The sequence below is a fragment of the Mixophyes fleayi genome, chromosome 5, assembly GCF_038048845.1.
Source record: "Mixophyes fleayi isolate aMixFle1 chromosome 5, aMixFle1.hap1, whole genome shotgun sequence".
NCBI lineage: Eukaryota > Metazoa > Chordata > Amphibia > Anura > Limnodynastidae > Mixophyes > Mixophyes fleayi.
The window spans coordinates 168,812,153-168,830,676 of NC_134406.1; the positions used below are offsets into that span (position 1 = coordinate 168,812,153).

Genomic DNA, 18,524 nt, shown 5'->3' on the forward strand with positions numbered 1-18,524 from the left:
ACTCTATATAAAATAATTGAATGAAAGAAACATTTTGTAAGCTTTTAATCTTAAGGTACTGCCATGGTTAATACAGAGAACTATGAGTCATCTTTGCGGGAGTATGAGCGACAAGAATGGTGACAGGCGCAGGCATGACAGTCCATTCCCTCTTCACATTCATACCTCCGTTCTGCTATACAGTTCCGATATTAATGAAAACTAAGATTGCCGTGACCCATTTAAAAAGCCAAGTGCAGTGGGTAGTAAAGAAAGCCAGATTTTAATTAAGAACACGTTTGTTTTTACCTACTGCATATTAGCCTAGCGTGGAAGGCGAGGGGGCACTAAGAGCATGTTAGCTTAGAGCGGCCTGCAGGGCCGGTGCTAGGGTCCACGGCGCCCTAGGCATTTTTTAAAAAGCGCCGCCCCCGCAAAAATCGCCGCCCTCCTCCCTTCTCCCTCCTCTCCTTACCTTGTCTCACCACCGCCGCCTCTCTGCTCCGTCTCCTCCCCTCCACTCACTGACACTAGTAAGTGGAGGGGGGGAGACGGAGCAGAGAGGCGGCGGTGGTGACAAAATAGCCTCCCCCCCCCCCCTCCCCGTCCATCTGAATGCAGTGCGGCGGCCGTGACAGGTATGGTCAGCGGTCGCCGCACAGTTTTAAAGTATTTTAGAATTCTGTGGCGCCCTCCAGAGCCCGGCGCCCTAGGCAAGTGCCTAACCTTGCCTAATGGGAGCGCTGGGCCTGGCGGCCTGAACCCTTAATCAGGCCCAGCATACCCTACCCACCTAGAGAGAATAGAAAGGAACATACACCTCCCAACCTCAAAAGAAGGGACTCCTGGTCAGATTACCAAACAGGTAATATATTTTTCCCTGTAAAGAGAAGTTAAGGAACACTATAACAATCAGGAACATTGTTTTAGAATACAGGAATGGGGAACACTAAGTGGCTCAAGAGGGGAAAAAAAAAGGACAAAAAAAATAGGATTACAAAAGGGGGAATAAAACGCAGAAGGATTACAGACAGAAGAGGGTGGCGATAGCTATATTTAACCCAAGTAACAAAACTGAATAAATAACAGTTACATATTTTAAGGAAAGGTTTAAAACTTGCTTCTGCAGCAGTGAACTCGAATACAGTTCACACATACATAGAAGTTCAGAAATATACATGTGCACTCTGAGCCTATGCAGAGAGTGACGGATGCTTTGTATAGCGAATCTTGTTTGAAGTTGCTCTTTCCAAATCCCAGACATGACATGAAAAAGTAATGGTATCTTTGTACGAGACCTGACCCCCATGTGAGTTTTTTCCCACTTTCACAGCCCTCAGCAATACACTGCAACTCCCCAAACAGGTATTTTACCAATTCCTCCAGCTCTGTCACTACTTTAATTCCCTCAAGCTCCCCTTAGTTTCTGAGAAATGCTCTATGCTGGAGACCCTCTGCTGCAGTTATTTTTTAACCAAGGGCCTTATTTCCATCATATATCAGGTTTGCTCCAACAAAATCAACCCACAAAGGACCCCCACGAATTGGCGTGGGAGCGCGACGCAGAGGAGGTACTGGACTCGAAAGAATGGGCTAAAATTTGACTCAAACTGGCTAAAATGTCAATATTAATTTGAGTCAAGGAGAACGCTCACAAGATTTTTTTTTTCTAGATGGTGCTGGGTCCCCACCTGCATTTGCTCAGTTTGCCCCAATTCCTCGGATCTCTGCTGGCGAGCCTGCGGTCAGAGAGGCATTCTGCTGCACATACAGTGGACCTGCCATAAATACGACTTTACTGGCAGGAAATCCACTAACTCATATTAACCATCACTGATGTCAACATGCCGCCCTCAGCATTCTACACACTGTTACCCATTATCTCTCCGATACCCCTCGCAAAAAATTGATCAGTCATATAATAAATGCAGCAACAAGCCTCATTGCCGCGCACTGGAAAAAACACCTCTCACCTTCTCTTTCCAGTACTATTCAAAATGTCTGGGAAACTTATTGCATAATAGCCAAAATGCACACTACCCCTACTACCTTCCAGGTGGTCTGGTGACATGGACCACTCACTACGGAGCTACCCCTCCTTTAACCACAACATATTCCCATTTGCTACACTCTCCCCAACCGCTCTCACAACATTAGAGAGTCATCGCTGATCACCATCGCTCCTCCACTCTCGCATATGCTAACTAACCCCACATCCTTTTTTTACCCCTGCTCCCCCATCAACCACTACATTGTACGTCTTACCCCTACAAACTTCGATATAAAGCTATCCCTTGGTATACATTGATACCTCAATTGTATAGACTTAATTCATGTCTTTTAATACTGTCTTGTTGACAACCACTGTGCCTCAGCACCTGCCGACTTATTTTCACCTTTGTACCTCGTAATAACCAATAAAAAAAAAGGTAATGGTAGTGTTAAATTTTAAGAATGTTGGTCTTGGACGTCTGTGAAGCCACAGGATTGTAGACAACGTGACTATCTTTAGAGCTGTGGACTCTAGATCTAACCAAATTGTCATGCCTGCAGAGAAGCGCATTTGCTCCAGAAGTCCAGCTAAGCAGAATTTTTGGAGCTATGGAACACCTGGGCTGTCATCTCTGAAATGAAGGAACTCCATTCGGTCCTTTGCTTCTACATACCCACATGAAGCCAGTGATCAGCCACTGAAGCATGTGAAAGTAATCATATGAAACCTTAACTGCTAGGGTCTGAAATAGATAAAGGAGTTGAAGACCATATCCATAAGACAAATAACTTATGCCACTGGCTCACAGATCCTGCTTAAGAGTCTCATACATTGCATTAAAGGTGGCTGCAAAAAGCCGATTATAATGTTTGTGATACAGTTTCGCATTTAGAATCAAGTCTTTGTCGCACTTGTTGTAAAACTAATGCTGGAGCCATTTCAGACCACTAGCTGCCTTTTCTGAGGGAATGGCGTTCAACTGCCCTTTGAAAATTAAGCTACAAGCAAGTTTCTTGGGGTGCAGCTGGTGGTTTGTGGTGAGGGTGTTGAACAGAGATTCTAGATACACAGTCCTTGCCTGAGCCTTTTTCTTTCTGGCTGTAGTGATACTAATCAACCTACCTCAGATTGAGGCCTTGTGAACCTCCCAGACCGCAAAATATCCTCAGTAAGGTTCTGGAGAGCTAGTCTGATCTCAACAACATAGGTCAGAGTAAGGAGAATGGACTCATACAAGTGCTGCATGGAAAGGAGGGGTGTATGCCAAGTCTAAGTGAATGCTGGTACTCCCACTTACATCTTAAGCTTGAAACTTGGACTTTGCCATTTATATTAGTGTTCTTGTAGCAAGTAATTACAATTTAAATTTATGATAGCTCTTATTTTCTAGGTACTACTCCTCCTAAAATGAGATTGAGTATAATAGTCCCTATTAAACTTTAATTTTGAAACTAGGATCTCCCCAGAATTGCAGGGATGTCCGTCGGCACCTCGAGCTGAAAAGAATCTGCTCCTTAGTATTTTTTATTGTAAAACTGCAATTTACGACTTGTTACTATTCTATGTTTTGGGTGCGATATTACTGCACTGAAAACAAGTTGAGAACTGTAGTTCCTCCAAAATATTCTTTTGGAACGTTGGTCATTTTAAATTGTGCTGTGGTAGCACCTAATAGCCATGAACGTCAAGTTTCTGAATAAGTACGACCAGCAATAGAAATAAATAATAATGTGCTAATCTAGTTGGGAATTTAACACTGCTAGGTAACCGAAACACAGTCTAAACAAACAAACTATGGTGACAGAAAAAGGAATTTTAATACCACAGTGAAGGGCAACAAGGTGCCCAAGAACCGCGTGTGGCCCTTAGAGTAATTTCCCCTCTTCTGTCACAAAGGGAGCACAGCACATTACTTAGCAGTATTATCCCAACAGCTTAACTAGTCAGCCATGAGTGATCTTACTGTTTGGCTGTAGTCCATGTTGCTGCTCTAATTTCAGAATACAACCCATGCTTCTGGCAAAGGTAATTATAAAATACAGATTGGATTGAGCTAGTGGACCTTGGTGCCATCAGAAGCTAATAATAAGAGTCCCCAGGATACAGATATATAAAAGGGGGGAAAAAACAAATCCTTCTAGTGATGTAAATAGTCTGCTTCAAAAACTGTATTTTAACTTATACCCCATTGATACTGCACCAAAATCCCGGGGCGAGCTCAAACGACCCGGGTCTTGGTGCAGTATGAATGGTACAAGTGAAAAATCCCGGGTCTAAAAACCCGGGTCTTCAACCCTGGATTTATCGAGGGGTAATTCCCGGGTCGGACCCGGGTTGCCTGCACTATGAATGGTGCAACCCGGGTTTTTGCATAGGGGAGAGAGAGGGAGAGAGAGGGAGAGAGAGGGAGAGAGAGGGAGAGAGAGGGAGAGAGAGGGAGAGAGAGGGAGAGAGAGGGAGAGAGAGGGAGAGAGAGGGAGAGAGAGGGAGAGAGAGGGAATTTTTTTTTTTTTTTCATATACCAGCTGTCAGCCAATCAAAAGTGCTCTGGTGATGACTCCCACAAATTGCCAGGGCACAGACTTGTGCAGTATGAATGGGGTCAACCCGGGAAATTCCCGGGTCCGAGGTGCAGTATGAATGGTGTTTCTGAGCTCGGACGCTCCGAGCCCCTGCAAAAACCCGGCTTCAAAAACCCGGGATATTGCTGGGGCGGCAGTATGACAGTGGTATAAATCAGAAAAACGCTGATGTACAATAGAATGCTTTGTAATAATAACTGTGGTTGTCACATAAGTGACATGCCAGGTATTTGTGGATTGAAATATAAAGTTAGGAAAGGTATCCAGGCAGCAGTATGCCATATTCCCATTTCAATTACATGTTTCTATTGTTTGATTAATTGTATGACAAATATTTATATATGCACCATTAAATTCAAATTTTAAAAAAAAAAATTGTTGGTGTATGTGAGGGGAACAGGCAAAAGGAAATAAAAAAAAAATACACCTGACAAAGCTATAATAAAAAAAAATTATAATTATAAATTATGAAAAAAAAATAAAAAATAAAAACTGGCAGACAGGCGTTTGCTACCACGCCTCAGAGTATTTTTTAAGGATTGAAGTTGTGAACTGGTTGTGCCATATGGAGAACAAATGTCAAATGTGGAGGTCGCACATACGCACTCAATCCAAATTTCGAGTATTCAAGGAGCCATTATTAGGGAGGTAATATAGTAAAGGGCAATTTTGTTCAGCAGTTTCAATTCACCCAAAATCACCATAATAAAATTGTGAATTAATAGGCCAGATAATCTGATTGTGGCAATTACACTCAATTTAAAACTGGGGATTTGTTTTAAAGATCTTGACACGTTTCTTATTCATTTCAATGGCCTTACCCACATGTGCACTATAGTCAGAATGCCTATTGATATGAATGGGAGAGAAGATCCAGCAAATACATTTTAATTGTTATTAAAAACTCCCCCAAACTCCTCACTCATCCTCAGTGCTAGTCAGCCTGGGCTTGTTCTCACTGAACGATGGTGGAAACATGGAGCCCCGATATATATGTAACATAAAACTCCACTGTAGCACTTTGGGTTTCTTTATCAAATAGATGGATATTATTACTCTGAACAATGAGTTTTCTGCTAGCTCTTCAGACAGAAAAGCCCAAATGACTTTCATGGAGATTTCACCAGGGATTATATTGGTTCAAGTAGAATTATTTAACCCCTTACCACACCTGTGTATAGCTAGGCGGGGAAGGTAAACAGCAGCAGTTGCTAGGAGGACAAAGGGCAGAACAAGTAATAAGAACAAACTTAACTTCAACTCTAAAGTATATTTGTTTGGAAAAGTTCCAAGACATACTCTTTTGAAAAAGTAACAAGCAAACAAAAAAAAAATACCCTGGTTCAAACATAATATTAAGATGCATTTATATGGCGGGAGTTTTGCACAAATTAAGTAATAGGTTATTTCAAGATCTATTGAATTGGGCCTTCTTTTACCTATAAAAGCTTACTAAAAAAAAGTATCCTACATATTACGTTAAAATTCTAAAAAAGTCTAAAAAAACTCTGGGGCATATTCAATTAGCTTTCGGATTCGCGGTAACGCGCTGGAACAGCCGCGAAACGTAATACACGTTACCGCAATAACGTGGATTTTCGTTCACAGCCCATAGGGTTGGGAATGAAAATCCGCGTTAATGCGGTACCGTAATACCCGCAAGAACGCGCACTTTTTGCGGTAACGCGCGTTACCGCGAATCCGAAAGCTAATTGAATATGCCCCTCTGTGTCTAAAATAAATACATACAGTTGTGTTCAAAAATATTGGCACCCTTGTGGTTTTTCTAATAATGCATAATTTCTTCCAGAAAAATTGTTGAAATTAAAAAATATTTTGGTTTCCCCATTTGTATTTGTTTGGTTTGCAGTGGAATAAAAACACGACAAGCTTAAAAATGTGCTAAGTAGTAGTTTGTTCCACACAAAAATCCTTACAGGGGCAAGGCAAAATTATTGGCACCTTTTATAAGTAGTTAGAAATAATTACATTTCAAGCAGGTCATTCGCCTTTACTTTGGTATTGAACTCAACTGTGGTTGGTAGCAGGTGCCTGCAATATAAATATCACTCATTAAATGAGCTTGACTAGAGAAAATGACTCATCCTCCAGCTTTGTGTCACTGTGTGTAATGCAATGAGCACAGAGAAATGAAGGCAAGCCAGAGAATTGTCTGAGGGTGTCAGACTGAAGATTGCTGCCAAGCATGGACAATATAGACTATAAATCCATCTCCAGAGACCTTGATATCCCAGTTTCCACCATATGTTATGTTATTAAGATGTTTAAAACCCCAACCTTCCTTGAAAGAGAAAACTTGATTGAAGATTTCAGCGCATGATTGTTCGAATGGTGGAGAAAGTACCTTGATCAACTGCCAAACTGATTCAAGCTGATCTATAGACACAAGGTATGACAGTTTCAACTCGCACCATCCGTCACTAACTCAATAAAAGAGGGTTTTTCGGGCAAGAGGCCAGGAGGGCTCCACTACTGAAAAATATATAAAGAACCCAAACTGAAGTTTGCCAAAATAAACAGGAACAAGCCAAATTCCTTCTGAAACAATGTCCTATGGGCAGATGAGACCAAATTAGAGCTTTTTGGAAAAGGACATCATCCCTATGTTTACAGAAAGCAAAATGAAAAGAACACCTTCCCTACATGGAGGAGGTTCAGGGATATTTTGGGGTTGCTGTGCTACACCTGGCACTGTGTTTCTTCCACATGTGCATGGCTTCATGAATGCTGGAGATTACCATGCCATTTTGGAGTGCAATGCTGAAACCAGGGTCAGAAACTTGGGTCTCCGTGGAAGGTCATGGGTCTTTCAGCAGGACAATGACCCAAAATACACTTCAAAAAGCACCCAGGAATGATTCAAGACAAGATGCTGGGCTGTTCTCAAGTGACCAGAAATGAGTTTAGATCTAAATCTTATAGAACACATGGGAACAGATCTGAAAACAGCACATGGGAGAAGGCACACTTCAAATCTGGGAGAACTGGATCAATTTGCACAAGAGTGGACAAAACTGCCAGTAGAGACGTGCAGCGAGTTCATCCATGGCTAGATTACAGTTATATTAACTAAAGGCTGTGCTACCAAATATTAAAGGGGTCTATTTTGACCCACTGCAAAATGTCCATAGAAATGATCATCCCTTATGGCCACTTTTCAAAGCAATAAGGGATGAAGTTTTGTGACTATTAATTATAAAATCATGGAGGGACAGCGCATCTGTAAAGAGGCTGCCCAGGTGGTAACTCTCGTATTAAAAACTCTGGGTTCTGGCCCAGGGTCTTTACCGCGCATGCGTGCCCTTAGGTTACCTCATGCACAGAGTTAGCTTTGTTAGCGTAGGGAGAGGAGGAGCGTCTAGGTCTCGCTTGAGATGCTTTCCCCATAGAATAGATATAAACAGCCGTTTCTGCATGGTTTAAGTCTTGATAAATAGGACCTAGGGCAGTGATGGCTAACCTGTGACACTCCAGGTGTTGTGAAACTACAAGCCCCAGTATGCTTTGCCAGTAGATAACTAGCTGATAGCTGGCAGAGCATGCTGGGACTTGTAGTTTCACAAACACCTGGAGTGTCACAGGTTAGCCATCACTGACCTAGAGTGTCAATTTTGTCAATGCCATTTCTTTTCATTTTCTGATTTAAAAGGACATACAGTATTAAATTGAGAGTAAACAACAAAGCTTCTGTATATTATGCTTTGAGGAAATTATAAGCTATTTAAAAAAGTGCAAGATTGCCAATATTTTTAGCCACAACTGTAAAGTATATAAATAAATATAATTATGAGGAAGTACACTAAATGGTGCAAACACTTCAAAGATAATTTACAGTAACTGAAGTTCTCTAAAGGTTTTTCCCTTCCACTTGTCCATCCTCAGCTTTATTACCTACCCCCATAATGATTATCTGGATTTTGTTTCCATTTACACTACCTATCCACTGATGGAGCCATGTAAAACTCTGCTTAGCTTTCTCCTTTATTCTGCCTAGTAACTGATTTCATTGGCCTGCAGACTTATGTTGCCATGCAGCTTTCTCCTGTCTGACTAACAATGCGATATGTGTAACAGCACTAGAACGTGTTATCACATTATAGTGTTTTAAACATGCCTGGAAAGTAAGACATACAAATTCATTACTTCTAGTTGATAACATGCAGAAGAAATTATGAAGATAATTTGCATGCTTAAAAGGTGTTTCTACTGTAAATACACTTCGCTATAGGTTTCTAAGAAAAAGTATCTGTAAATCATAATATTTAAAGCAGTTTCTTTTCTATGTTCCCTTTAGTGCAACACAATCGGTACTTCATACACGGATTGCATGGGTGACATGATCTAAATCTTAATGTCACATGTAATCACGTGCATTTTATTGGCCCTGTCAAACATCCATGGCATGACTTTGTTAAATATTAACAAAAGGTGGTTATTACTATCCCTATATATAGCAGAAGTGATGGAAGGAACTTATAATCAGTAAACAAAGAGCAAAATTCTCAAGAGCACATCTGCACACATTATAGCTCATACCACATATGGTAGACAGGAGACATGACTAGAAATAAAACCCCAAAAGTAAATATATTATACACACACATCTACAGGTAAAAGATTAAAAAAAAAGTGCTGTAACCCCACCACTCACCTATACCTGGTGTTGCCTTATCAGCAACGTGTACTGCCCCCATCACCACCTCCATCCCATCCACTCTGCACCCCCCCTACAATCTAAAAACATAAAATCCCTATAGCTGATCACCTACCTTTCTAACAGCCCACAACTCTCCATGCATAGACTGAGTAGTAAGTAGCATAGACAATGGTGAGATAATATATGGTGGTTCATAATAATAGGAGGTAGAGGAGGGAAGGAGGGGTAAAGCCAGAGGAATACAAATCAGCAAACAGAATATAAACTATTTCATCAACACCCTACACACACCAAAATAAAAATGTATTCTTAACATTGAGGAGACTGCTAACATGTTCCACAATAACATTTAATATATATATACATACATATATACACACACATACATATACACACACACACACACCCCCCCATACAAAAAGGTGTAGCAGTCCATGTCCGAAAAGTGAACATATTTATAAACTCAAGGTAAATGAGAGGGGAAACAATAACCCAGACAGTCAAAGGCTTCAGAGCATATTGAATACCTCAGAAGAAGATAAAAGTCTACAAAGCTCTCTTTCTCTTTGGAAAATGAATGGGAGCACCGAAAGTGACAGGCAGACAATAGTCCTATGGCACTGGAAAAAGACTTTCAAAAAAAGCCCAAAGCTTGAGAAGAAAAAAGGAAAGGATTTTGGTTCATGTATGAAAAGTGATACAATAAAGTTTATTCTTCAAAAGGAACCAAAAAAGAAATAATCGCATAGCTGCAGGTATGTTATGTGTTGGAGCTAGCACTGCAAACCTAATCGTAGGCATGATGGGAACCAAATAGAAAAATAACACACAGAATGCAAAACCTACTCATGCTATTTTTACATGTACCTGAATAATCACACAAAAATTTAGTTCCAATGAGATTGTTTTCTTTTTTAAATGTCACAGTTATAACAATGATAAAGCTGCATTTAGAAGGAAATTAGCCAATCAGCAATTTATCATTTAAATAAATGATGCATGGAATGAAATAAAAGGAGATCATTCCCATTGAGATATGGGCAGTAGTTTGAGTAACTGGTAAAGAGCAGCCAGATAAGAAAAGCTGCGCTATGATGGAGGAGGTAGGAGGGGCCAATATAATATAATATATAATATATATATATATATATATATATATATATATATATATATATATATATATATATATATATATATATATATATATATATATATATAAATTATTATCATTTGCCGCTGTGTCTTCATGGACTCAAACAGCATAGGAGACAGTTTTGGTGTGGAGTAAAAGTATATGTGTTTTCAAATATTTATCCTTTATTTAAAATGACTGAAGTGTTATAAAGCTCAGTTGTCCCTCAATTGTAATGCTTCTGCTCTGAACATCTAATATCGGTTGGTAGTAGTATTCTTTGAAAAAATTTTCAACTTTATTACAGAGTTTAAAGGCATGAAATCGTGGAGCTACAAATTGTATATTGGCCATTCTAAAACATTTGTCCTGAAACCATTAGTTCTATAAATGACTGGCTGACTCCGGTGTTGGCCAATGTCTGCTGCATATTTGACTAAAGTAACAACCAATTAGAATCTGATGAAAATTTGCATTGTTTCTCTTGAGAGAGTGAGGGCACCAAAGTGACAAGTCATTTGTACCAAATGAGCAAAATCTACATACAGTATCTGAGGCATTTCTAAGCAAATCTGTTCAACACTGGTGCCAACGGTAGTCATTCACAGTGACAGTAACTGTTGCCAACTTTGCCATTATCTCCTTTCAAAAAGCAATAGGAAATGTTCTGTTGCATGAATAAAGAAGAATATACTAAGCAAGCGTTCAGTGAGAAGAAAACGCGAAAAGTGGACTAGAAATAAATAGTAAAGGAACAGTATTAACTTCCACTGTGACGTAAGAACATAATAAAACTATAGAACAATAAACAGATTAGTCTTACAGGGAAAATAAAAGCCTTATATTAAACTACTAATGCATCTAAACAAAAATTGTGTAGATAACATGTAAAAAGTATAAAGACACATGTAGCTGAAGACAATTAACTAGATCACAATACTGTCATTGTGATTCATGTAGTCAAATGAGATTGGCAACACTTTAAATGTTGTTTTGCCTTTCAGTTAAACCTATTGAACCGCAAGGTTATCCGAAAACAGAAAAACTGGGATTCGTCTAGACATGCCAAAGTATCTCCCAAAATATGAAGGAATGGAAGCATCGGTTTTTGATGCAACATAGTAGGATGTAGACCCCTTCATTCACATTAACAGATCTTTCTGTTCAAGAACATATTTATTTATTTGATTTCTCTACAGGTCAAACCTCATTTCTGAGACAATCAGTCCCACTTCCCAAATTACTGGCTTGAGTTAATAAGCTGCCAATTAGCCACAATGTATTATGTACCAGCATTTTTAATGTTATCTGCTTAAAGCACACATTCACAAATAAGACAATTTGAGCAGAGCTCTTCCTTTCAGGTAATGCTCTTTGCTACAAGGACAAATACCCACTGACGTTGAAAAGCATACTTTTACTAGCATTATTAACTCCAGTACACACATGCAAACAGGTATAGGGATGAAACCTATTGGTGCCAATGACACACCACCTTCTTCTGCTTGCTCCTGCGATCGGGAGCAAAAGGCATAAACCAGGCCTGTCCAACCTGCGGCCCTTCAGGTGTTGTGAAACTACAAGCCCCAGCATGCTTTACCAGTAGACAACCTGTTGATAGCTGGAAGTGCATGCTGGGACTTGTAGTTTCATAAACATCTGGGCCGCAGGTTGGACAGGCCTGCCATAAACAATACCTACTTGGAGAGAGAGTATGGTGAGAGAACCTTGTCAGTTAAGGTGAAGGTTGCAGGACTGATGCAAGACACATAATTGAGAACATTACCCAATTATAATATTCAAAGTTACAGCTGCCTTGTTAATAGAGGCCAATTCAATTTGGCCGCATTATTCTAGGAATAACGCGGCCTGTGTACTATTACTATACTTGCCAACTCTCCCGGAATGTCCGGGAGACTCCCGCATTTCGCGTGAGTCTCCAGGACTCCAGGGAGAGTGTGGCAATCTCCCGGATCTGCCCACTTCCTAATGAAGTGGGCGGGCATACTTCGGTCCAAAACGCAGCGATTCACCGGGAAAAAATCCGGGTTAAAATTACCATATTAAAGGTAATGGTACTAGCGCCGCGTTAATCCTAGACTAACGTGGCCGAATTGAATCGGCCCCATAGAGTCTTAACTTTAGGGGTTTCATTTTGGTATTTAGTTTCACTTTAAGTTCATATCAGAAATATAAATAAATCAACAGTTTGCACTAACAGACTTATGTAAAAATGTGGGATAATAAATGACATTTATTAAACTAAAGAGGCTACAAGCACACAATGCAATTTGTATTGCAACAGTTACAAACACATGTTTAAGTTCCCACACCTTGACAGATTTAGAATTTAACAATATCCATTTTTTGGTACTATCATTTTCATTCCTTATCGCGATGATAAGGAATGAAAGATCATGACCTTTTATTAAAAGTGTTCTATCGGAACAACAGTCCCGATAAACAGCTTTCTCGGCGAACAGTTACCTGTCTCCTTTCTCTTCTAAGGTCACTATCGCAGAGTGGCCACCTTGCAATAGCAACCGGAGAGGAGAGCAGGTACGATGGGGTGAGGATCCCTCTACCGCAATGCTGTTCCCATAGACTTCAATGGCTAACCCCACTGTCCAATGGAGATAGCCAATGGAGATAGCCATTGGCCACAAGTTTTGAAACTCTTTAAGCTTCAGAATTTTATAAAATAACTCACGAAAAATAGTAGTCCTCATAGAAACCTACGGGGACTATTGCTTAGGATAACAGTGGGACCACAGCGGATATCTCTGACAGTATCCAATTGATTTATTATCTGCTGCTATCCTCTAATAATAAATCAATAGGATACTTAAAAAGGTGATTTTTGGGGGATTTTAAGCAAAAAAAAAAAAAAAGCATAATAAATAGATCCCTTAAGATGTTGAAAAAGTATGTAATCGTGTTAGCTAGTTGTGTATAACTCATTTCCATAATAAGCTTTATGAAGCATAGAGAATTGCTTCCCAAAGGAAGAAAGCTTATGGTCTTGCCCAAAAACATAAGTTCTTGAAATATTTACATGTAATTGTGAATATAGCATATAAAGCAACTTCATATCCAAGTAAAATGATCTTTATCCTACTATACAATAAGGTTATAAAAAAATAATCCAAAGAATAAAACAAGTATCCATGAATAGCACAATGTACAAATAGGTCATAAGATGGTCTCTGCTTCACAGTTTTATTACTAATTAACTCTGCATGAAAGAAATCAAATCGGCAGATTTTAGAACTGTTTGAAAAAACATTTTGTGTACAAAAATATGCAGTATTTTCAAATTAACAAGATTGGATGTAATTCACGAGGGATCAGTATGTTTAAAAGAACCAAATATGTTCCAGTGAAAGTTCAGAAAGTAAGAAAGTAACAGCACCGTATTGTTCAATAATTGCTCAGTATACAAGATAAACAAGTCATCTGTCACTGCAATGATGACAAAGCTGTTAATCTCAAGGAACAACAAATCATATACTAAACTCACAATCCTTGTGTCCTTATTTTTATTCATTTTTTTCCTCTAGATATGCTTCAAAGATTGTATGTGCTTAAGAACAATACATGTAATAACCTTGTATTTCATTTGCAACTGTTAATTCTTCACTAAAGGACGTATACTGTAAATTTGTATTACATAATGCAATGTAGCAATGGATAGAATTTAGCTGTTGCTCACCAGATTGGTGGGTGGCTAGATTGCCAGACATGATGGGAGACGAACTCTGGACATGTTTAAAGTTATAACGTATAGGCTAATGTACCCCTTCATGTAAATTCCTACAGATATAAAAGTCACTGATGATTTCTGTGATCATATAAATACAACAGGTCATGTGCATTTATGTAGGTCATGAATCATCATCATTTATTTATTTGGCGCCAGCAAGTTTCGTAGCGCTTTACAATTGGGGACAAACACACTCATATACAATACTGGGAAACACAGACAAAAAGATGAGAGGGCCCTGCTCGCAAACTTACAATATATGTGACAATGGGAGTCAATACATGAGGTTATGACGACATCAGAACTCACTGGTTATACAAACATATATATTACATACATTAGTAGCAATTGTGTATTAAACTGAATTGAAGTTGGATTCCGGTTTATATAATTGAACCTGCTGTGGACAAGCAATTCTGTAAAATCTATAGAACTCATCACTGAGCTATCTAAATCATATACATATTTATCTTAACAAAATCCCCAGTTTTGCTTATAAAGGAAATAATGGAACATTACAAAATAAGCATTTCATAAGTTTGAGCTACACTTGCACTAGAACATTGCTCTTCATTCAAAAGTGGAGACTATATTCCAAACAGAATATAGCAAGTGTCTGTCATGTCATATTAATATAAATTATCACTGAACACCTTTCATACATAGTATGAGTCCAATCTGTCAATATGCCTGAACTATTTTACTTTGTAAAGCAGAAGCCTTTATACAGGTCATTAAACTGTCACTTGAATGAGTAATTATGAGTTTTCTCACAGAAGTATATTTCCAAAGTAAAGTGTACTTTGTGCATGGACTCAACAATGGGCCACAATGTCCTGGAATGTTTTATATGTACAATGTATCCACATTTAAAAATGTAATGCTTATATAGCCATTGACTTACAAATGTACTCAATTTGCACACACTGTAGACTTTGGTACACATTTATTAACATAATCATTTTCAGTCCTTATCGCAATGACAGAATGAAAGATCGTGACCATTTATTAAAACTGTTCTTCAGGAACAGCAGTCACAATAAACGGTTGTCCCTGTGAACACACAAGTGTACCCATTTGCTATCTTCTCTATGGTCACTATGGCAAACTGACTGCCCATCGCAATAGTGACCGCAAGGGAGAATAGGTAAGATGCGGTGAAGGATCCAAAGATCCCTCTACCTCAATGTTCTCCCCATAGGATCTTCAGATGGCATTAGCCATTGGGCACAAGTTCCGAAAATCTTTGATTTTCAGAACTTGTTAAATCACGAAATATAGCAGCCCTCATAGAAACCTGTATCTGCTGTGATGTCCTAGTTATAAATTGATATGATCCTTCAAAATGCAGCTATCCCCTGAAAACTGCTGTTTTCAGTGGATTTTAAGAAAAAAGGAGTATAATAAATAGACCCCTTTGAATACTCTGCCGTTATGTTTTTTTCTCACAAATGCTAAGAAGCACTTGGAATTTATAAAAAATATGTGACAGTTCTCAAAACTTAAGATACTCTAACTGAGCTGGATGCTGACATGAGTCAGATGTTGTCATTGCCAGATGTTGTCGCTTCTAAACTTCAACCTGCTCTCCCCTAGTAGCACATATGTGTTAGGCTACACTCACTGGAGTTAATGCAATTGAAAACTACATGGATCTCAGTGGTAGCACATTGTAAAAACAGATGGGTGTTTAACAAAAAGCACACACACAGTTTTAACACACTTGTAAATGCATAATGGCAAATTGGCAAATATTTGCAGGGGGGGGGGTTGGTTAATTTGGCTCAGCAGCCTATTAAGGATATTTTAAAGGAAAAATGCAGGTAGCCCACTATGGAAACATGTTCCATGCATATCAAATGCATGTATTTTACAGTGTGTTAATGTATTTCAAATACCCTTGGGTACATAGAACTTGATCTTTTTTATATTAATTCTAAAATAACATACACTTAAATCTATGAGTATAGTATTGCATCAATTTTCCTAAAATAACTTAAATTGTATACGCATTTTCAGGGATTTCCCTTTAAATGGTTAGAATGTAGCAAACACCTATGTACTTTGACAACATATGGACATACATTAATATACATATCTTCCAGCACAGGTATTCCCCCGATGCAGAATGCTTATCAGCCGAGATGGACTCATGTGCTTACCTTGCTCACTACGTTTTGCACGAGTCCGGCATGGATTTGGTAGGTCCATTCGTGGCACAAGCATGTGTCGTTGGGAGGCAGTGTGCCCACGATGGGGGGTGCAGTAGTGGGTAGTTGTGGCGGCGGTAATGAGAGCATCAGTTCGGGAGCCGGGGAGCTGTCATTCCCCATGTGTAAGTGGACATCACGGCCATGGTTGGACAAGCTCCCGTTTGACTTACACCACCTGTCTGGTTGGTCCAGTAGGAAGAAATCGGAGAATTGGCTGAAGCTGAGGAACAGAGCCGGGATCCAGGTGAGCAGCACCAGCCGCTTGTTGTAACTGCCCAGTCCTCCCAAGAAGGGCAGCACCGAGCCGTCATAGTCCAGCAGCAGAGGGCTGTACCGAGAGCCCGGGTGTGCCGGAGAAGCGGGGGTTGTAGAGAGCTCTTCGGATGCGGGTACTGCAGAGCTGCAGGACGGCAGCACAGAGCCATTCTCTTCGGCCTCCTGTTGCCTCATCCAACCGGACTCACGATCCGGGTCTATTGCCATAATGCCACCTCCTTACCGGGGCAGCCACAGGCTACCAGTGGCAGCATGCAATCGTGAGGGGGGCACAGTCTGTCTGCAATCGGTGCTGTCACTGAGCTGTAGTCTAATTAACGAGAACACTTCTGACCTCCTAATCCCTCCGCAATTAGCAACCACAAGTCTAGCTAGAGACCCTCCGTAAACACTGTCTATTGTGATCTCACAAACATCTGCTGACCTGTGGTTATTGATTGTGGGTGAGCCGTGGGCTGCTGATCCCTGGGTGAAAGTTCAGTGGTTACTGAACACTTGGGTGCTATGAGTTATCAGTGGAGGTGCTGATCTATGGGATGTTGGTTACTAAAGTGCTAATCAAATACTTACTGATCAGTTGGATTTGGTTAATGGGATACTGATCTACAGGTCATTTACGGATGACTGTGGAGGACATCTATGGGAAGCTGATATATTCTATAGATAAGATATAGCTGGATCCAATGCTAGAAATGTGAACATAAAACATTCATACCCCTTCGAGCCACTGTACCCAATGCAGTAGCTGCCCACTCCTGCTAGTGCCAAAATGTTAAACGATGAATAGGGTGCTGATCTGTGCAGGACTAAATCGCAATCTCATGATAACACAATACATGTCAATAAAAGCCATAAATATCCATCTAGGCACATGTGAGCGGCCGCAGGCAATGTGCAGATCCAGTGGAAAATATTGCGTCTTATTTCCTTCTCACCAACAGGGACATGGAACGTCCAACAGTGACAGGCGGCCGGGCTGGCAGGTTTGTGCACACACTTGTCCGGGCTAGTGAGACGCCGAACACCGTCTGGATACTCCGTGTCAGTGGCGATCCCCAAGGTGCAGGATCAGGTCCTAAAAGGCCAGCTCATAGACTAGATCCCCACCTCCTCCCACTGCTAGAGGGGAAAATATCATCCGACCGGTTCAGTCAGTGCCTTCCAGCTTCTGCATTGCATGACATCTCTTTCCCCCCTCTCTCCCTGTTCCTTTCCATTCCTAAATCAACGCCCCCGGAAGTATTGAAGCCTCCACAAAAGCCAACCTGCAGACCCAACCCTCGGTATAGACCTCCCCTGGGAGGCATCAGGTAGCAATAGAACAGAAGGAGACTCGATTGTCAGGCTGAGGACCAGCACCTCCTTATCCACACTCTCCACCTCCTCTTTGTGTTGCAGGGAGGGAGGGTGGGGGCAGAGCAGGCATGCAGTATACGTTTTTATATGGACAATATAGGCTTTCTGCACCATTCAGTTTTGAATTTTAATTTACTGATCCTGATTTTAAGAGCAGTTTTGAAGTCGTCAGTGCCAGGGACACTTATTGAGCCACCTGAGGCAAACATATAGCATTGTCTGTTCTCTTTACTGTAATGTGAAAGTGCTCTGGACTTCATCAATGGTCTAGGGCTGGCTGCTGTTATTGATCATTTTATTATATAATAATAAAGTGTAAAATATGGTATCTGCAAATGTTGCACCCATGTAGATTAAGGTTTATAATTCACAGTGCTATTTAGATGTATATAGGAGTACTATTTTTGATGTTATGGGCCGTGTATGATATTCAGGGGCAGGGGGGCATCCCGGGCTGGTCCCATAGTGGGCTACCTTGGGCTGGGTCACTGGGCCACCTGCATTTTTTCCATTACAATAGGTTGCTGAGTCGAGTCTTGCCTCCCCGGGCTA

General features: G+C 40.3%; 1 protein-coding gene across 1 annotated transcript in view; it reads right to left on the bottom strand.

Moving 5' to 3' along the window:
- Positions 1–17,976, bottom strand: part of SLC22A23 (solute carrier family 22 member 23) — a 103,024-nt gene extending 85,048 nt beyond the window's left edge. Inside the window, exon 1 of the mRNA XM_075213001.1 lies at positions 16,290–17,976. Within this exon, the coding sequence (XP_075069102.1) occupies positions 16,290–16,823 (534 nt within the window). The 5' untranslated portion in view covers positions 16,824–17,976. The remainder of the gene's footprint in view (positions 1–16,289) is intronic.
- Between the last annotated feature and the right edge of the window lie 548 nt (positions 17,977–18,524).